The 22,708-nt window shown below is 34.4% G+C and overlaps 2 protein-coding genes across 4 annotated transcripts in view; both read right to left on the bottom strand.

Moving 5' to 3' along the window:
* Positions 1–22,708, bottom strand: part of LOC117930520 — a 55,772-nt gene that overhangs the window by 16,045 nt on the left and 17,019 nt on the right. The gene's annotated exons all lie outside the window — the stretch shown is intronic.
* Positions 2,599–12,815, bottom strand: LOC117931165 (probable disease resistance protein At4g27220). 3 transcript variants are annotated; one of them, XM_034852067.1, is made up of 6 exons: positions 9,533–12,815; positions 8,747–9,205; positions 6,970–7,518; positions 5,299–5,745; positions 3,980–4,808; positions 2,599–3,658 (listed from the first exon to the last, which is right to left on the bottom strand). In XM_034852067.1, the coding sequence occupies exons 1-5, from the start codon at positions 12,317–12,319 to the stop codon at positions 4,755–4,757; spliced, it is 4,296 nt and encodes a 1,431-aa protein (XP_034707958.1). In that variant the 5' UTR covers positions 12,320–12,815; the 3' UTR covers positions 2,599–3,658; positions 3,980–4,754. The 3 variants fall into 3 exon arrangements, with proteins under 3 accessions (XP_034707958.1, XP_034707959.1, XP_034707960.1); XM_034852068.1 differs by having other exon boundaries at positions 5,311–5,745; XM_034852069.1 differs by lacking the exon at positions 6,970–7,518.

Here is a 22,708-nt window from a genome sequence, read left to right as displayed (position 1 = left end):
CTCAAATCGATCATGCACATATGGGAATCAAAACATGCATAAAGAATGACTAAAAAGAGAGTAGATGCGTACCTGGGCCACGAATGAGCAATGCGCTATTATAAAAATGGGGTCAGTGTACAATAAAAAAGCACAAAACCTATCACATACATCGCCAAACAGAAATTAAAACTGTTTGAGGGAAAACTGGATTTTTGAAGTTTATTTGAAAATTGGAGTCTTAGAGATTATTTGAAAATTGGAGTCTTAGAGATTATTTGAAAATTGGAGTTTTAGAGGTTATTTGAAAATCAGATTTTTAGAAATTAAATGTAAGAATGAGATTTTTAGAAATTAAATTTGAAAGAGATTGGGACCTTGAAAATTATTTTAGAGTTCGGGATTTTTTTAAGAAAAATTAAGTTACGAAAATTGGGACTTTGGGAATTAAATTTTGAAAGAAATCAGGATTGAAAATTATTTGAGAAGTAGAAATTATGAAAATCGAGTTATAAAAATTGGAAATCTTGGAAATCATTCAGAGGCAAAATTTTTAGAAATAAATGAATAAAATGATAACAATAATGATAATAATAAGTAAGTAACGGAATAAATGAGAGAATTAGAATATTAAGAATTGAAAAGTAAGTGCGGAAATTGGAAAATTGGAATTTCGGAGAGCTAAATTTGGAAATCGAAATTTTGAAGAATTATTTGAAAGCGGAATTTTAAGTAAATGAATAAGTGAATGGAATAATAATAATGATGAAGTAATAATGATTGGATAAATAATTGCGGAAGTTAGGATCTCGGGAATTGGAAATTGGACTTAGGGATTGGAGATTTAAAGATTTATTTAGGGATGAAATTTTAAATAAATGAACAAGTGAATAAATGAATGAAACAATAATAATAACGAAAATAATCATTAAACAAATAAATGCAAACAGTGGAATTTTTTATATTGGAAATTAGATTTGGAAGTTAGATTTTTGAAGAGTTGAACTTTAATGATTGGAATTTTAAAAAGAAATGAATAAATAAATAAATGAAATTATAATAATAATGATCAAAATAATATTTAAACGAACGAAAGTGAATAATAGAATTTTTTATATTGAAAATTGAATTTAGAAGTCAGATTTTTGAAGAATTGAACTTTTATGATAGGAATTTTTAAAGGAAATAAATAAACAAATAAATAGAATAATAATAACGAAAATAAATAATTAAAGAAAAGAACGTGAATATTAGAATTTTTGAAACAGGAAATTAAATTCGGAAGTTGGGATTTCGAAAAATTGTTTAAAGATGAAATTTTAAAATAAATAAATAGAATAATAATAACGATAATAAATAATTAAAGAAAAGAACATGAATATTAGAATTTTTAGGGGAAATTAAATTCGGGGATCGGGATTTCGAAAAATTGTTTAAGGATGGAATTTTAAAATAAATAAATAGAATAATAATAACGAAAATAAATAATTAAAGAAATGAACATAAATATTAGAATTTTGAAATAAGAAATTAAATTTGGAGATCGGAATTTTGAAAATTTGTTTAAAGATGGAATTTTAAAATAAATAAGTGAATGAATAAATAGAATAATAACAACGAAATAAGTAATTAAAGAAAAAAATGTGAATATTAGAATTTTTGAAACGGGAAATTAAATTCGGAAGTCGGGATTTTGAAAAATTGTCTAAAGATGAAATTTTAGAATAAATAAATAGAATAATAATAACGATAATAAATAATTAAAGAAAAGAACATGAATATTAGAATTTTTAGGGGAAATTAAATTCGGGAATCGGGATTTCGAAAAATTGTTTAAGGATAGAATTTTAAAATAAATAAATGAATAAATAAATAGAATAATAATAACGAAAATAAATAATTAAAGAAATGAACGTAAATATTAGAATTTTGAAATAGGAAATTAAATTCGGAGGTCAAAATTTTGAAAATTTGTTCAAAGATGGAATTTTAAAATAAATAAGTGAATGAATAAATAGAATAATAATAACGAAATAAGTAATTAAAGAAAAGAACAACGTGAATATTGGAATTTTTGAAATTAAATTATTGGAATTTTTGAAGTTGAAAATTTAAATTCGGGAATCGGAATTTTTTTTAAAAAAAAGTTTGGAATTTTAAAATAAAAAAATAGATAAATAGAATAATAATAATAACGAAAATAATCATTAAATAAATGAATGAGAATATTTGAAGTTTTTTAAGTTGGAAATTTAAATTCGGGAATCGGGAAAAAAAAGTTGAGAGATGGAATTTTAATAAATAAATAAATAAAGTAATAATAATAACTAAAATAATGGTAAATAAATAAATATGAAAATTGGGAAAAAAAATTCTTTTTTCTAAATGGAGTTTTGAAGATGAATTAAAAAAATGAGGCACGTGTGCCTTTAGAGTTAGCATGCAGAGGTGGCCATAGCCATGCTGAAGTGAGGCCCGGGATGCCGCTAGGATTAAACTGTTGGTGGTGATGGCGCTGCTATTAACTTTCTAGTGTTGGGTCTGTTCCTTTTTTTTAAGGCTAAAATGCCACCAATGGCAAGTGGCAAGAACATGTGAGAAAGTGTAGGAACAACCAAATGCAAAAAAGAAACACCATTTTATAGCGAAGCCATCTCTTCTCTTCTTTTTCAATTCCTTCACTTTAGTTTCTGTAAAAGCTAGGAAGATATGTGATTGGAAACAAAAATAAGAAAAGAGCAAATGTTTAAGAATTTTCTATTTGGGCAGTATCCTTGTTGATAAAGTGAAGCAAAGACCCACTCTCATATCTTTTCCCTTAATAACCCCAAAAACCCGAATCATCTACAGTTTCCGACACCAGATCAGTCACATCCATTACATGCAATTGCTCAACACGCTGATGAAATAGATTCAAAACGAAACGCACCTGATTTTTGCAGCCTAATAGATCCAAGGTGGTGATGGAATCGAGCTTGGAAACGTCGTCTACAGCTTGAACATGAAGCGAACACTCCAGCTGGGTCTGGAACAGTTCACGGGTATGGGCAGCGATGGGATGATGACCGAAAACAAAAACGTTGAAGCTGTCGAAGTCATAGAGACCCCAATAGGGAAGAGAATGGAGGGTGTCGATATGCTCAGGAGCGTGGCCATGATCCTCTTTGTCTTCGTGGAGGTGAAAGAGGCATGGCATTTCTGCCATTGAAGAAAAAGCTTTCCCCTCAAAAAACTCTTTGTTCTGTTTTCCTTCTCCTCTCAATCTCTGTTTTTCTCTTGTTCAGCTCCTTTCCCTCTCCAGCCCCCGAAAATTTTCCGGAATCCTCTTCAGCGCCAGAAAAACCTCCTCCCTTTTCTTTTTTTTCCCCGTTTTGGACCATCCCCCCGAAAAGCTTTCTTCCCCAACAAGTCTTCACCTGCTCCCTGCTACCACCATGCCATCTTTGCCACCTGTCCCATGCGGCCGATTTCTCTCTTTTTTTCCAGAAAGAGGTCCCCCCCTACTTCAAAGAAATGGAAAAAAAAAATTCATTCGGTCGGTCCGAAAAGGGGTCTACAGATACATATTGCATTAACATGGAATCAATCCAGCCAAAGAGTAACATTCCCAAGAACAAAACATGATGTAATCATAATGCTGAACCAGCTCCCAATTCCACAATCTCAGCCTCAACATTACCTGAAAAACGTAAATAAATCATTATGAGCATTTAATAAGGTTAAATAAAGAGATTACAATTACTAGTGATTGCAAATGGTATACATATTTATTGATACCATTTGCAGTTTCAGAATAGAGGTTTTCAGATCTACTTTATTTATTTTCAAAATGCAGAAACAGAACATTATGCAATATCGATTCCTTTGATGATAGGATAGATATTTCAGAAAATAGTTCAAAACTTTTCATTTTAATGGTTGCTAATTGGTATAATAATAAATGTCTAAGTATGAATTGCACTTGAGAAATCTAAAAAAAGTCTCTCACTACAGTACATACCATGTGCATTTATAAACAAATTATGGATGGTGTAATTCAGATCATCCTGACAAGGCCACTCATAATCTCCCACTTTTATTCTTGCTAGCCTTGGTGTAGTTACGAGGCTTGAAGAGAACATTTTCATCTTGGGGCATTCTTTCACCAGCACCTGCTCCAAGGATGGGAATGAGAATTTATAACCACCTGAACTGAAGCTTGTGAGGTTTGGCAAATCCAGAAGCTCCATGTGTTGTAATTTGTAGCAAGTAATCTCATCTGTTGCTTCCCCTCCTTCGTTGGCAACTATTTCTTCCATCATATCTGATCTACCTATTTTGAGTGTTTTGAGTTTTACCAGACTTTTAGCTACCGAGGGCGATATCAAACTTCTCAGACTACCACAAGACTGCACATTTAGAGTAGCTAGATTCTGGAAAGATACCGAGGATGGTACCAAATTTATCAAACTGCCACAATCCCTCACTTCAAGACTCTCTAGACTTTGCAAATCAAAGCCTGATTTGGAGTTTTCCTTGCACAAATGCGTCAACACGGGAAGATAACGCAACATTATTTCTCTTAACCGTCCAAGCCTCTTGGCTTGATTTTCCTCGTCAAGTCCTTCAAGTTGGAATACCTCTTTGACTGTACATCCTTCCACTTTAAGTACTTCTAGATTATGTAATATTTGAAGCATAAAGGAAGGAATCACAACCAAAATATCTTTACATTCATATACGGACAGAAATCTTAGTCTGGGAAAGGAATCCACTGGAAATTGCTCTGGCCATATTTATGTATCTATGTTGTGACCTAATTCTAATTCCTCCAAATTTGGGAATGCAACCTGGGAAATGGTTGGAATAAAACAAATTTGTTCAGTCAATTATAATTAATACATAAATAAGATACGCACATCTACAAAGAAGTGTTGTTTTATTTCTCTATTCCAAGTGAAGAACATGGCAAAATTAATATAATTTTTTATGCTGTTTACAGAAGATGATGTCATTTAGCATCTGAGAAGTATGATGATGGCAGGTGTAAGTCACTTGAATAAAAATGGATTGGAAAGGTGGTTCAGAATTGTTTACTATAAGTTGGCTGGTTATAGATTAAATAATTTTTGGAAACCAATAAAATTTACAATAAATTGCAATATTGGTTTGAACCATATACAGGGAGGAAAAATGGAAATCAAGGATGCCCTCTAAAGGAAGTTGTGGATGAAGTAGGGGCCAATAATCAGTTTTGGGTTCTGCATCCACCTTTTCATGGGTCAAGTTATTTAATGTCAAATTTAAGGAAACGTGATAACGTAAAATTAGGAAACTTACATCAAGATTTACCTCATGATGTCTTTGTTGGAATGCAAATACATCGAGTTCAGGACACATCTCCACTGTCAGATATTTCAACAATGGCCACTGTGAAGTATGTGCCCCCGGGTAGAAACTCCTGAGTTGAGGTAGATTGCAGAGAGAGAGCCGAGTTATTTTAGGGAATACGTTTGTATTCCCTAATGAACTACAATCCACATTCACATTTGTCCCTTCCACATCAAAAATTGCTTCTAATGAACTACAATCGTCTACCATCAGCAACTGTAGACTCTGTAACCTTTTCAGCATATAAGATGGAAAAATATTCAACAATTCTCCACATGATGATACGATCACATCTTCTAGTTTGGAGAAGGAATCTTGAGGAATTTGGTTGGGCCATATTTTTTTCACATTATCCAGTCCCCAGATGAATGAGAACTTCAAGCTAGGAAATGCAACCTGCAGAGTTCATCCCACCATTTTGTTATTTATATATTTTTACTAACTGAAAAAAGAAAATAATCCATGTGTAGGAAAACACAATAAACTACATCTTAAAGAAGGGTGAAGGAAAATGTACATGCTTAAACAAGTTGAATTTCATTGTCTAAAACTATAAGAATTTGTAAGGAAAAAATCAGTCAAGAAATAGCACAGTTTCCATGGAATTCATTTTAACACAACTCTCATACATTTGAAATGTTCCAAAAGAGTCGTTTGTTTGGTTTTTTTTTTCCCCCATTTTTTTATTTAATTGTTAAAGCAAATTACTTTAAGCCTTAAATATTTTGATTGATTCTTATCTAATTGTCTTTAAAAAAAAAATAAACCACCACAATCTCGTGTAATTTGGATGAGAATGAATTCATTATAAATTACAAAAACTTATTATAAAAAAATACTACTTAAATACTTTTTATTTGTCTATAAAAAATTCCTTTATCTAGATAATAAATTAATAAAAAATAAATCCATAAAATTCTATACATTTATCACACAACAAAATAAAAATAAACCACCACTAATTCTAATATATATTTCTTAATTAAAAAAAACCCAAAACATAATTTACATTCATCTAAATATTCATTAGAGTAAATAATTCAATAAATTTTGTAAATAAAAAAATAGAATTTGATATTCTTTCCCAAATTAAAAATATAAAAGTTAGTGAATTAATTTCAATAATCAAACATATACTTCAATTATAAAACTAGTATGCAAAGATATGTACATTGTATAGAAGTGCTAACTTAGAAAATTTTCTAGCATTTTTTTTTACTAATAAAGTATAATTAGAAATCATTTTTATTATTCCAATACAAATTTTCATAATAATTATATAATTAATTATTATTTAATAATTCAAATATTTTAGGATATTTGAATATTATTTTTTCAAATTAGAGTAAGAAGAAATATCATAATTAATTTCATAAATATTGTAACATATACAAACTACATTCAACATCCAACATTCAAACCTGAATAAAAACAAATAAATTAAACATTTAATTATATTAAACTCTATTATTAACAGTTAAGTTAATTTAGGTGGAAAAAAAAAAAAGAGAAACAAGAACCAGCTCAATCTAAATTTTCTTTATTTTCCTCCAATAATTTGATTGATACCAATGTTAAAAGGAAAATTAAAAAGAGAAGGATTCTGAGAGATAAACTGACCCTTTCATCAAAGAGCACCGGGAAGGGGGTATCAAGGTCTGCATGGTGAAGCCTTTGGAGGGAATGATATCCAGGGGAGACGAAGCTTGTGAGGTTGGGCAAAGATTCCAGTGTAATATCGCTTAATTTAGGGAATATGATATTGCCTACAGGAGCAGAAGCCATGGAAGAAGGGAAATGATTTCTGGAGCTGCCACAGTTGCATATATGCCTCAACTTTGGTAGACTAATCAATGCCAATTTTCCTAATTTAGGGAGGAGCTCAACATGCCCATCATCAACATTTAGCTCTTCAAGATCCACATTCACATTTGTCCCTTCCACATCAAAAACCGCTTCTAATGAACTACAATCACGTACAATCAGTAACCCTAGACTCTGTAACCTTTTCAGCATATAAGATGGAAAAATATTCAACAATTGTCCACATGATGATACGATCACATCTTCTAGTTTGGAGAAGGAATCTTGAGGAATTTGGTTGGGCCATATTTTTTTCACATTATCCAGTCTCGAGATCTTTAAGAAATTCAAGCTAGGAAATGCAACCTGCAGAGTTCATCCCACCATTTTGTTATTTATATATTTTGACTAATTGAAAAAAGAAAATAATCCATGTGTAGGAAAACACAATAAACTACATCTTAAAGAAGGGTGGAGGAAAATGTACATGCTTAAACAAGTTGAATTTCATTGTCTAAAACTATAAGAATTTGTAAGGAAAAAATCAGTCAAGAAATAGCACAGTTTCCATGGAATTCATTTTAACACAACTCTCATACATTTGAAATGTTCCAAAAGAGTCGTCTGTTTGGTTTTTTTTTTTCCATTTTTTATTTAATTGTTAAAGCAAATTACTTTAAGCCTTAAATATTTTGATTGATTCTTATCTAATTGTCTTAAAAAAAATTAAACCACCACAATCTCGCATAATTTGAATGAGAATGAATTCATTATAAATTACAAAAACTTATCATAAAAAAAAAAACACTACTTAAATACTTTTTATTTGTCTATAAAAAATTCCTTTATCTAGATAATAAATTAATAAAAAATAAATCCATAAAATTCTATACATTTATCACACAACAAAATAAAAATAAACTACCACTAATTCTAATATATATTTCTTAATTAAAAAAAACCCAAAACATAATTTACATTCATCTAAATATTCATTAGAGTAAATAATTCAACGAATTTTGTAAATCAAAAAATAGAATTTGATATTCTTTCCCAAATTAAAAATATAAAAGTTAGTGAATTAATTTCAATAATCAAACATATACTTCAATTATAAAACCATTATGCAAAGATATATACACTGTATAGAAGTGTTAACTTAGAAAATTTTCTAGCATTTTTTTACTAATAAAGTATAATTAGAAATCATTTTTATTATTCCAATACAAATTTTCATAATAATTATATAATTAATTATTATTTAATAATTCAAATATTTTAGGATATTTGAATATTATTTTTTCAAATTAGAGTAAGAAGAAATAACATAATTAGTTTCATAAATATTTTAATATATACAAACTACATTCGACATCCAACATTCAAACCTGAATAAAAACAAATAAATTAAACATTTAATTATATTAAACTCTATTATTAACAGTTAAGTTAAATTTAGGTGAAAAAAAGAAATAGAAAAAGAGCAACAAGAACCAGCTCAATCTAAATTTTCTTTATTTTCCTCCAATAATTTGATTGATAACAATGTTAAAAGGAAAATTAAAAAGAGAAGGATTCTGAGAGATAAACTGACCCTTTCATCAAAGAGCACTGGGAAGGGGGTATCAAGGTTTGCACGGTGAAGCCTTTGGAGGGAATGATATCCAGGGGAGACGAAGCTTGTGAGGTTGGGCAAAGATTGCAGAAAAATACGGAATAATTTAGGGAATATGATATTGCCTACAGGAGCAGAAGCCATGGAAGAAGGGAAATGATTTCTGGAGCTGCCACAGTTGCATATATGCCTCAACTTTGGTAGACCAATCAATGCCAATTTTCCTAATTTAGGGAGGAGCTCAACATGCCCATCATCAACATTTAGCTCTTCAAGATCAAATACGTGTTCCAGCTTACCACAATTTTCCACTATTAGTTTTTCCAAATTCTGTAACAAACTGAGTGGGAATAGCTTCAATAGTGACATGCAATTCTTCAACTCGAGAGACCGAAGGTTGCCGCCCAAGGAAAGCAGAAGTTGGCCATCCTTAATCTCCTGTAACATGAGAACCTCTGAGAGCGTTGAATACAACATAGATGTATTACAGATATTAACATAGAGTGAAAATAAAAGCATGATGAGAATATGTTTGTCAAATTAAAAAACCAGTCTATTAATTGTATTCAGTCAATGCTCTGTTTTGATTGGTGACGTTTTATCTTTGCTGGTAAAGTCTCATCAGATGGGTTTTGGGATCGAATTTAAATGAGGGGATTCTTGCTGACTCAAATCAATTGACGAGGAGCTAGTCTCCAAGTATTTGAATTGAAGTGATTAAAAAAACATTGACTAGATAGAAAGGATTATCAAGGTTTGACATACCGGTTGGTTGAGAGGTGGTGTACTAGGACCAACAATTGTGCTTGCAGGCTTCGGAAGCACCGGGTTCTCCTCAAAGCAGAAATTACTGAGCTTGGGTAAGTCCTCTAACGTCAAGTATCTCAATTCAGGGAACAGAGGCACATTAACAGCATCTTCTCTTATTTCTTTCCTTTCTTGGGAAACCATCTCAACCATACTCTTGCATCTAGTTACTTTTATTTCTTCAAGTCTGGAGAGGCCTCTAGCCACAGACAACGAGAAGAGAAATTTCAAGCCATCGCAATCTTCCACTTCCACTTTTCTCAAGCAACCAAAGGACCCTGCTGGAAATTGGCCATGGCATACTTCTTGCAAGTTAATCAGCTGATTAAGAGACAAGGTCTCCATAACAGGAAAGGCACCATGTGATGAAGTCAGATCCATCGAGGTCACAATATATTGAATCTCTGGACTGCCTTCAACATTAAGATGCTTTAATTTAAGAAAACCCTCCCTATTTAATTTGGAAAGAACATTAGTACCACCACACAATTCACGCAAGTGTAGATCTTCAGTTCTCTTCAACAACTTGCTGATACCATCCACCAGATGAAGGCTTGTATCGAACTTATTGAGCTTCAATGTATTGTTGGCTTCAAAAATTCCTCCCCAGCTCCAGACATCACCTACAAATATTCTATATCTCACCAAGGTATCAAAGACTATGTCTTTTGGCAGCAACTTGGCATCTCGTATTTGTATGTCCAAAGAGGTTAAATGAGACAAATGCTTCAACTCAGCAAGGCAAGCATTACTCTTTCCTTCCCCCTCCCATTGAGTAAAGCTATTTGCCATACACAAATTCTCTAATTGGGACAAGCTTGATATAACATCTGATGGAATTACTTTTAGTTTCGAAGAACCGCTCAAATCTAACAGCCTTAGATGAGTCAACTGTGCTATTTCTCTGGGCAACTGTTCCATATCAGAATCCATAAGGCTAAGAATTTCTAATTTCTTTAGCTTTGCAATCATAACAATGTCTCCCACCTTACATCCATCCAAACACAATGTTCGAAGATTCGTAAGGCAGTGAAGTGATAAGGGCAGCGATGGAAGTTGCATTCGAGATAAATCTAATACTTTGAGTTGCTTCATCTCTTCAAAAAAATTGTTTGGGATTTGCACTGCCGAATTGGTGTTTACACCATAACATCCAAAAAGTTCAAGTTTTGGACATACCAGCCCTTCTGGAAGTTCACGAATATCACAGTCATGCAGACTTACCCAGGTGACCTTCTGGAGTTCATCTATCCTTGGCCATCCTTCCACTCTAACAGTAGTATTCTGGAGTGTAAACATATGATGTTGATCGGATGCAATTTTTCTGGCAGTACTCCGAACAAGATCATGCATTCTAACAACGGCATTATGGCCAGTTTCTAGTAAAAAGTTTGAGGATTTGAGGTTGTCAACCAATGTATCTATTCTATTTTTCGCCTCTTCCAATGTATTAGTTCCTTGAAATAATCGCAGACCCACACCATATTTCAACAAGTCCCATATATGAATATAATTTTGAGAAATTAAACCACAAAGCAAGAAAAATGACTTCACTTCAACTCCCTTCAAGTGTTCGTAGCTCAACTTCAGACTTGAGTATACATTTGTTGTCAGTCCTGTTACGTTAGTCGAGGTTTGCGATTTCAGTTGTAGCCGGGCATCCTCCCAAATGGACACACTCTTCTCGCCTTTCAATGCCGTTGCCACAGTTACTATTGCAAGTGGCAAACCCGCGCATTCTTTTGCTACATCAACAGCTATAGGTTGCAACTCTGGATTTTCAATGGAACCAGCTGTGTTCTTAAATAAAATCCATGTTTCATCTTCTTGCAAAGGTTGAACTCGAAAATCCTTTTGAGTATCCATCTCATTGGACAAGATGTGTTCATTTCTAGAAGTTAGCACTAATTTGCATCCTTTGTGGTGATCTGGAGAAGGAATTCCTATTTTCTCCAAGTCACATTTCGCCCAAATATCATCCAAGATGATGAGGATGGTCTTCTCCTCGTTCATCCTCTGATATAGTCGAGCTGCTCTTCCCTGTTCACTCTCCTCCTCAAATTTCATACCTAGAAGGTCTGCAAGTTCCCCTTGAATTTTTTTTAAGTCTGGAGTCTCTAACACAGCTGCCGTGACCACCTTGTCGAATAACTTCTCTTGAGCAGCTTGTTCAGCCACTTGTTTCACCAGCGTGGTCTTCCCGACACCGCCCAACCCCCATACCCCGATCTTGTTGATCTTGGCATCCCTTAAGGCCTCCATGACTTCATTCAAAGTCAACATTCTTGACTCTAAAGCTTCGGAAGGTCTGCACCTTATCCCTTGCAGAGGGGCACGATATGCTACCTTCTCAAATTGGCCATCTCCAAGGATTTGAACAGAAACCCCTGCCTTCTTCCTTGCTTCCCTGCTTAGCTGGTACCGGGACTTCAAATTAGGACACAACCCATTGAAACAACTCTTCCGCGCCTCCTTCTCATCTTCAAGGAATTTGCAAGCATTTTGTATGAACCCATCAGCACGTTTCATCCACTTGCAAACATCATCTTCGATTATATGTCCATTCCCAATAGCTTCATCCACAGAGTGCTGCAGCCTAGCCCTGGCAACCCTCAGCTTCTCAACCTGTTGAGAGAGGTCCTCAATGTTGGCACGGTAGTTAAACAGATAACCCAGCTGACGTACAGCTGGATCAACCAGGTACTCTGAAACTTTTGCTGCAACCGAAAGAACAATTTCTACCATTTTCTACTCGCGACTCCTTTCTTCTCTTTTGGAACACAGATCAGATCGATGACAGAAAACCAAAAGAACAGAAGCAGTAAACTAACAACAGGCTGATAGCTACAGGAATCAGAATTGCAAAACCAGAAATCAAAGAAATTGAAAGGTTTAGCAAGCAAAGGAGCAGAGCGACATAGACATATGAGCAAAATGAGAAAGAAAATGAGCAGAGGAGATCAGAATGAGTATGAGGGTGGGGAGAGTTGCAAACGATCTGACAAAGGGCTATGGAGGGGAATAGAGTGAAAAAGCATATGACTGCTATTGGATTCAACTTGAAGAACAGAAGCAGAGATGTTAAGGCTGATGATGTGAGAAAGGAAACAAGGAAATGAAAGATTTCAGCAATGAAATGTGAAGAGAGCTCTCACCAGCAAAATGAAAATGAAAATCCCTGGAGGATGAAAATGTAGAGTCAGGAGACAATGCTCAAACAAGGCCTCTCAATTATTCAAAATTGAAACTGAAACCCAAGCCAGGTCAATAATCGTGTCTTCAAACCTGCCATTAATTACTGATTAGAGTAAAAATCAAAATCAAAATCAAAATTCATTTTTATAAAAACAAAAACTCATCCTTGTTTACTTATTCGTATTATTTGAATGTATATCAAATATTTTGATATACAATTGCAGTTTCTAATAATAAATCGGTATCTTTAACCAAAGTATCATTGGTAGGGTTTATTGGCATCATGAAAAAGTTGAAAAATAATATAAAACCAAAAGGTAAAAATTATAAAATATAAAAAAAATATATATATATATATATATATATATGTTCTCATTACATGAAAAGTATAAAATAAAATTCTATATAAGAAAGATTATATAAATATTTATACATTTTTAATCTTTTCATAGTTTATTTAAAAAGAAGTAAGCAAAAACACAGTGAGATAAGGTCAAAATTGTTGTCTACCATTTTTCCTCTTCTACCATTTTTTTTTTTTTTATATTGTTGTCTTTTTCTCATAATTTATTTTAATATTTCAAGATCCATAATTAGTCAAAATTGTATTATTTAGTCTATCATCTAAGTATGGGAAAAAAATCAAATAAAATAAAAATTAATTAAAAATTAAACATTTTCAAATTTTTATTATTTATAAATTAAATAAGAAAGAAAATAAATCTTTAAATAAATATAACAAAACCTTAATAGATAAATGCTCAATAAATTAATAATCTTATATAAATAGTAAATTTTTTTAATCCAATTGGATTAGTTTATTAAATAAATAAACTGTTAAATAGATAAGTTAATGAATTTTTTAAAAATTCTTAAGTGACAGTGTATAGGAAATCATGAAGACACCGTTTTATACTTGTCAAATTTTATTAAATTTTTTGAAGTTTATTAATTTTTAGGTTCTTTTTTGTTGATGAAAAATTTAAAGGAAAAAAATAAAGAGTAAAAATAAAAGAAATAAAAAATTACTAAATTATTAATAAATTATTTGTATATATTAATCCACATCTATCTAACTGAAATTTAATTTTTTTATATAAAAATTAAATAATTTTAAAATATATGAGTTTTAAATAAATTTTAATTATATTTAATTTTATATTATATTTTTATAGTAAAATTAAATAAGGAAATAGTATTTTTTTTATTAGTTTTTTAAAACCATATTAGTTTATGAATATTGAGGGAGGGAGAGAGTCTCATCCGATAGGCATTGTTGGAGAGAAAATGACATCATCCTGACATCATATATAAATATTTCTCATCCTGCTTGATGTTCATGCTTGCTTATTCGATGTAACCATTCATTTATCATCACTTTTCGTGTGGGGACCCTTAGGTCCGGGACTCATGACGTTTTCTACACATTGCATCTCATGCACGAGGGGTATGGGGATTATATCATTGGGATTTTTTAGCCTAGTTTCATTTCGTTTCTTTCACCCTATTACCTTGGCCTACGTTACGTCCCGTGTCTGAAGACCACCCTAAGGCCATTACTTCACACATTGTGTTTGACAGGTCGCACGTGGGCAATACTTGAGCTTGGTCGGAGATTATTTCTCGATGCATGATGGATGAGGAGTCGAGGTGATGGATTACACTGGGGCATACCCCTCTTATCAATGATGGATTTTCGGAGGCGCCATTATCTACACTGGGGCATACCCCCCCTCATCGATGACGTTTTCTTTCGGGATGATGCTTTACACTGAGGCATAGTCAGTTTGTTTCTTCTCGTGGATTATGATAGATTAGCAGTTGTGGGATGACCCTACACTGGGGGCGTAGTCGTTTCAGAGAGCGCTTTTATTGTAGATACAGTCACTCTACTCATTAATGGTTGATTTTTGAGATCACGATTTATTTTGAGGCATAGCCCTCTCATCGGTGATGGACTTTGATTTATCTTGGAGCATAGTCACTTCAGATGGTTTATACCGGGGCATAGCCAGTTCATTCGTACTCATAGAGCTCGAGGATTCTGATTCATATGGATTATGTTGAGATGTTTCCATTTTTGGCGTCAGGAGTGGAGATCGATTGATTTATTGATATGCACTATGCGTGGTCCTTTTTAGCAGTTGTACACTTGGATGCACTGATTTACACTGGGGCATAGCCGGGATGGAGAACATTTTTCATTGGAGCATAGCCACCCTATTTGGATCCTTTACACTAGGGCATGTCCATCTTTTGGAGGGAGATCAGATTGGTTCTTGACATTGGAGCATCTGACGAGTGATATGGAGATCATTGGATTATTTCATGTCATCCTCATTGCATACTGGGGCATAGCCGCCTAGTTGGATGTTTTGACATCGAGATTTGACTTCCTGTTTGTGATTACTGCTTTTCGATGGATTATGGAGCTCTTGATACCTCGGGTTTAGTCTTCTCGGCATACTTGGACGATCTCGGATACATACCTTTCATCTCGTACTCAGTTATTTCACCCTAGATACTTTCATGCCTCCTATCATACCAGAGCCTGATCATCACCTTATTTTATCCTACACATCCCACCGTGACACCTGAACTCACCCTTATCTCGATTAGGAGGAGACGTGGATCAGTCCTTGATCACTTTGGTTATGTTTTCATACATCTTTCGGACTTTAGGTTCAACATCTTCTATGATGGCAGGACTTGGCAGATTGCTGACTTATTAGTGACGATGCTTTCACTTTGATAGTTGGCATGTTGAGTATTGTTTTGCTTACTCTTTGCATTTTGAGCACTAATCACTATTGTTGTTATTCACCAGTTAGTTTTGTTTTGTCAGCATGGTGTGACGATACATGGTCCTGTTTGGCATTACCTATCTGAGGTTGGACATTTTCATTACATGATGGATCAACATATTTCAGAGTACAGTAGTTTTGAGACATTGTGCATCTCTGTCTGTTCATCATTGCATACTAGGGCATCTCCCCTTTTCTCCGAGAGCATCGGACCTTTCAGTAGACTTTCATTCACCTTCTAATCTAGTTATTAACCCCTATGAGTTACATACTGGGGCATACCCCCTTCCCTGGGATCATCGGACCTTTTAGGGGTTTCGTTATCTTTTGACCTAGTTGTCGATCCTCATGAGTTGTCATACTGGGGCATATCCCCTCCAGTCGAGTTTGCTTGCATCATTATCTGAGTCATCCTTTGGTTTTGGGTCACTTGATCAGGTCAGTCATCTCCTTGTCATGTCAGTTTTTGAGTCGGGGCCGCACCTATATCGATCGGCCATCTCCTTGTCATGACAGTTCAGTTTCTGGGACCGCACCTATATCGATCGGTCATTATCGTGTCAGTTTGAGTTGGGACCGCACCTATATCGATCGGTCATTATCGTGTCAGTTTGAGTCGGGGCCGCACCTATATCGATCGGCCATCTCCCCGTCATGTCAGTTTTCGAGTCGGGACCGCACCTATATCGATCGGTCATCATCCTATCAGTTTGAGTTTGAGTCGGGGCCGTACCTATATCGATCGGCCATCTCCCCGTCATGTCAGTTTTCGAGTCGGGACCGCACCTATATCGATTGGTCATCATCCTATCAGTTTGAGTTCGAGTCAGGGCCGCACCTATATCGATCGACCATCTCCCTGTCATGTCAGTTTTCGAGTCGGGACCGCACCTATATCGATCTGTCATCATCCTGTCAGTTTGAGTTCGAGTCGGGGCCGCACCTATATCGATCGGTCATCTCCCCGTCATGTCAGTTTTCGAGTCGAGGCCGCACCTATATCGATCGGCCATCTCCTTGTCATGACAGTTTAGTTTCTGGGACCGCACCTATATCGATCGGTCATTATCGTGTCAGTTTGAGTCGGGACCGCACCTATATCAATCGGTCATTATCGTGTCAGTTTGAGTCGGGGTCGCACCTATATCGATCGGCCATCTCCTTGTCATGTCAGTTTGTGTTTCTGGGACCGCATCTATATCGATCGGCCATCTCCCCGTCATGTCAGTTTTCGAGTCTGGACCGCACCTATATCGATCGGTCATCATCCTATCAGTTTGAGTTCGAGTCGGGGCCGCACCTATATCGATCGGCCATCTCCCTGTCATGTCAGTTTTCGAGTCGGGACCGCACCTATATCGATCTGTCATCATCCTATCAGTTTGAGTTCGAGTCGGGGCCGTACCTATATCGATCGGCCATCTCCTTGTCATGACAGTTCAGTTTCTAGGACCGCACCTATATCGATCGGTCATTATCGTGTCAGTTTGAGTCGGGACCGCACCTATATCAATCGGTCATTATCGTGTCAGTTTGAGTCGGGGTCGCACCTATATCGATCGGTCATCTCCTTGTCATGTCAGTTTGTGTTTCTGGAACCGCACCTATATCGATCGGTCATCATCTTGTCAGTTTGAGTCGGGGCCGCACCTATATCGATCGATCATCTCCTTGTCATGTCAGTTTGTGTTTCTGGGACCGCACCTATATCAATTGGTCATTATCGTGTCAGTTTGAGTCGAGACCGCACCTATATCGATCGGTCATTATCGTGTCAGTTTGAGTCGAGGCCGCACCTATATTGATCGGCCATCTCCATGTCATGTTAGTTTGTGTTTCTAGAACCGCACCTATATCGATCGGTCATCATCTTGTCAGTTTGAGTCGAGGTCGCACCTATATCGATCGGTCATCTCCTTGTCATGTCAGTTTGTGTTTCTGGGACTGCACCTATATCGATCGGTCATTATCATGTCAGTTTGTATTTCTGGGACCGCACCTATATCGATCGGTCATCATCTTATCAGTTTGAGTTTGAGTCGGGGCCGCACCTATATCGATCGGCCATCTCCTTGTCATGTCAGTGCAGTTTCTGGGACCGCACTTATATCGATCGGTCATTTTCATTCATCGTGTCAATTCGAGTTCTGTTTGAGTCGGGGTCGCACCCATATCCATCGGCCATTTTCCTATCAGTTTGTGTTTAGTTTGAGTCGGGACCGCACCCATATAGATCGGTCATTCATTCTTCCTATCAGGTTAGTTCGATGTCCAGGTCTTTGTTTTAGTATGACATTTAGAGTCACTTTCCTCACCTGGCTACTCTGGAGCTTATTGCTTATTCATCAGGCTCTTCTAGATTTCCCCTTTCACTACACATGGCATAGTCCTTTGAGATCACGAGACGTACTTCTGTCATGTTGTTAGGCACTCTACACCTATCATTCTCATGTAGGTCACATAGGGAGTCTCCTTTGGACACATTATTTCTTGTACTCCAGGGTGGTTCGACCGTTACTCATTTTCGATATGGTCTTTCGAGTCGCTTTTGGAGGCGTCTTAGAAGGAGCCTAGGTCCTGAGTGAGACTTCGGAGTCATTTTGAGACTTCCTTCTCTTTTAGGACTAGGGCCTTTATGTTCGTCCATTGACATGAGTAAGTCCGTGTTTCACTAGTGTTCCTTTTGGGGGTCTCCTTTGTTCTTCGATAGAGCTCATTTCATTCCACTCATTACTCACACTTACTTTTCACTCCAGTGCTCATATTCCTTACGCTCATGAGCTCTACCGAAAAGGGGCATATTTGTAGACCCTTTTTGGGTGGTAAGGGCCCGGAAGAGGTGTTTTTTTTTAAGACTTCTTAGAGGGGGTAGGGGACCCCCAGCTGCTGACTTATGGATCCCTTCTCTTGGCATGGACGTGCGGCTGCAAGTGGGCGGTTGGAAGCCCATGCTTGCTGATGCATGAACAGAGAGGTTGGTGATGGCTTGCTAGAGGAAAAAATGGGGGGCTCGGAGGGAAAAACAGAGGAGGCTGAGGGAAGAAGGGAAGCAGAAGCCAAACAAACTGCTGTTGGAGGAGTGCATTACCTGGTAAGATTGATCAAGTTTATGGATTATTAATGATCATCACATTCTCTTATCACTTCTTCAGGTGATAGTTTTGCATTATTTGTGAGGTCACATTGGTTGGTCATGGTTTTTGTTTCTCGGACTCCATTTTGGAATAATCTAATTACACTTTGTTTGGTCATTTCATATTTAAAAAGAAAAAGAAAGAAAAAAAAAAAAACCTTCTTGCATCTTGTTTTCTTTTTTTTCTTAAGATACTTTCTTGGTTCAATTTACTGATCTTTAAATCCAAGTATAAAGAGGAATGAATCTGGTCTCTTCATATTTATTGGGTGTTTGGTCTATATTCATTCTCCTTTAAAGCTCTGTTTTATTGCATCCTCTGTTTCTCTCTATTATGTACGTGGGTGTTCCAATCCGGGTCTCTGTTTTGGCTTCCATACTTGAGTTTCTTTTTATGAATGGAAACCCAGAAATATAGATCGGCTTCTCGTAACTGATAAAACAACTGGAGTCCACTATCGGCTTGAAGGAAGCAGGGGTGTTAATCGGGTTGGGATCACGGATGCTCTGTTTTGTTTTGGAACCTTAAGCTCTCTGCTCCTGGTCTTCCAATCCTCTTTTTAGTTTTATTATTTTTTAGGGTAATGACTGGCAATGCCGGCTGTTTATTTTTATAGCTTTAGTGGTTTGTTTGTTTGTTCTTGGCCGTCATCGACACTAGCAATGGAAAAGAGAATAGTATTGGTTTTGCTTCTTACGAATTTAGATTTTTGTGATTGTTTTCTCCTATAATTTCTGAAAAATTCTGGAGGCTTCTGTTTCACAACAACCGATGCCCTTGGCTTTGGGGGGTAAGAGACTTTCAATGGCGTCTCTACTTCAAGGGTTCCTCTCGTGCTTCGGCAGAACCAAGGTGTTCTCAGGTTGGGCAAAGATGAGGTCCATGCAGAGGTGGATAGTGGGTTGTCTACTTTAGTTTCACAATGACCAAGATTCAGATTGTGAACATGAGATATATATATATATATACATGGCTCTAGTGGTTCATGGGAAAGAGGAATGTATTGCATGGCAGGCATGAAACTATTTAAATAATTGGTGAATGAAAAGTCAAAGACATGAGTTTTTTTTTCTTTTATTGGTGGCATGGGTCTAGTGGCTTCAAGGTGGTTTGTTATTATTTTTTCTCTTTTCTCCCCCGTGCCATCTTAATTCCACTTTACATGTTAAAATTTTCATTTTTTTGGAAGTCCTGTTATCAAATAATTCTTTTAAAATCCCAACATTTCAAATTCATTCATTTATTCATTTATTTTATCTATTTTATTCATTTATTTTTTATTTGTCTATTTATTTATTTATTTATTTATTATTTTATTTAAGAAAATATATATACACGTATCCTTTCCAAAATAATCTTATGTGATTTTTAAATTTATTTTACGAAACTTCAGATCTAACATTCAATTTTCCAAAACTCCAATATTTTAAATTTAATTTTTCAAAATTCGATTCTCGAAATAATTTTCTAGAACTCTAACTTTAAATTTAATTTTCCCAAAATTCAAATTTTCAATTCCAATATTCCAAAAATTCCATTATTCATGTTCATTCGTTTAAACATTATTTTTATTAGTATTATTATTATTCCATATTTATTTATTTATTTTTTAAAAAAAAAAATTCAATCATTAAAGTTTAATTATTCAAAAAAATCTGACTTTCGAATTTAATTTTCAATCTAAAAAATTTTCACTATTCATGTTCATTCATTTAAATATTATTCTCATTATTATTATTATTATTATTATTATTATTATTATTATTATTATTATTATTATTATTATTATTATTCCATTAATTTATTTTACAAATTTCAATAATTAAAGTTCAATTTTTCAAAATTCCGTTTTCCTAAATTAATTTTCAATCTCAAATATTCGACTATTCACTTTCATCCGTTTAAATATTATTCTCGTTATTATTATTATTACTCCATATTTATTTATTTAATTCTTTAAAAAACCCCAATCATTAAAAATCAATTCTTCAAAAAAAACCTGACTTCCTAAATTAATTTTCAATCTCAAATATTCGACTATTCACTTGTATCTGTTTAGATATTATTCTCGTTATTATTATTATTATTCTATATTTACTTATTTATTTCCTTTAAAAATCTCAACCATTAAAGTCTAATTCTTCAAAATTCCGATTTCTAAATTTAGGTATCTGAAATTCCAATTGTCCTATCTCCGAACTTAATTTTCACTTCTCAATATTTCAATTATCGTATTTATCCAGTTACTCATTTATTGTTGTTACCATTTTATTCATTCGTTTCTAAAAGGTCTGTCTTCAAATGATTTTCAAGATTTCCAATTTTTATAAATTAACTTTCATAATTTCTACTTCTCAAATAACTTACAACTCTGATCCCTTTCAAAATTTAACTCCCAAAGTCCCAATTTCCGTAACTTAATTTTTCTTAAAAATCCCGAACTTTTAAATAATTCTTCAAAATCCCAATTTTCTTTCAAATTTAATTTTTAAAATTCTCATTCTTACAGTTAATTCCTAAGAACCCAATTTTCAAATAATCTCCAAAACTCCAATTTTCAAATAATCGTTAAGATTCCGATTCTCAAATGAATTTCAAAAATCCAGTTTTCCTTTGAACAATTTTAATCCCTGCTTAGTGATGCATGTGATATGTTTCGTGCTATATATTGTGCACTGACTCCATTTCTATGATAGCGCATTGTTCGTTCGTGGCCCAGGTACGCATCCATTCTTATTTTGGTCATTCTCTATTGCATGTTTTGATTCTCACATGTGCATAATCACTCTGAGTATTCATTGATTCCCTCATCAATTGCCATGATTGCTTCATTTTATTAGTAGAGACCCAACTTTAGGGACTTAGAGGGGTGCTACGGTCCTTACCGTACCTTCCCGATAAGTAACCTGACCCCCGAACCCGATCCGGTTTTTCACAGACCACCTTTTCCAAATAAGGAGTCACACTTAGGGTTTTTCTTTCTTATTTTGCTTACTCTTTTAAAAATAAAACAAAAATAAGTGGTGACTCCAAGTCATTTTTCAAACAATAAATAAAATCATTTTTCAAATGAAAAATCGAGCTCGTCATCGAGTGAAAAACGCATTAAGCCGAAATGCAGGATCCACAGAACTGTTTCTGACAATATTTTGTGCCTTCAAAAAAATATAATTTTTGAAATGTCATTTCTTTTTTTTCTTTGTCCACTTCAAGTGGGCTTTTATAGGGCAGATATTAAGTATAGGTTATAATTTATTTTGATTATAATTTATGAAAATAAAAATATTAATTTAATGATTTAAAATAAATTTTAAATTAATTTTATAAAAAAACTTTAATATTTAAAAGTAAAAATTAAGAAAAAAAAAATTATGCCAATATTTTAAGTATAGATTAATTTAACGTTAGGTAAAGTGATTAAATAATAAATATTAAGTTTTTAGGAAATAGCATGGAATTGTAGTGGTCCCTCGTGGATAAAGAAATAGGAGGCCAAGTTGAAATATGGGACAAAGACTATGAGGTCTAAGTGGGAATATTGGTGTGGAGATTCCAATCATTCCATTGGGTGGATGAGAAAAGGAGACAGCCTCACGTTGGATTTTGTCGTATTGAAACTATTCACACTCACGCTACTCCCATCAACCATATGGCCTGAGCATGGTGTTTCCTATAATTGAGGTGACTCCTTAATAATTATTTCACCAAATTCTGATGGTGCCTGCCAGCTCTAAAAGCCAAGTCACCCACAATTAATTATAAAATTAAAGAAATGGAAATCCACTCTCATAAAGGATCCACGTGTCAACTCTCCTCTTGCTCCGACCGCCTGATGAATTTCTAGACCCTCAAAACACATTCTCCATCCATGGTGGAAACTCTGACCCCAGCCTCCGACATTAAGGTACAGTGAGGATGAGAGAATTAATCAGTTCTTTCAATTAAACCAAACAGTTATCCATTTAATTTATATATTATTAAAGCTAAAAATAATTATAGGA

Source organism: Vitis riparia, chromosome 14 (genome assembly GCF_004353265.1).
Source record: "Vitis riparia cultivar Riparia Gloire de Montpellier isolate 1030 chromosome 14, EGFV_Vit.rip_1.0, whole genome shotgun sequence".
In the NCBI taxonomy this organism is placed as follows: Eukaryota; Viridiplantae; Streptophyta; class Magnoliopsida; order Vitales; family Vitaceae; genus Vitis; species Vitis riparia.
This window is presented reverse-complemented; position numbering and strand designations above follow the sequence as displayed.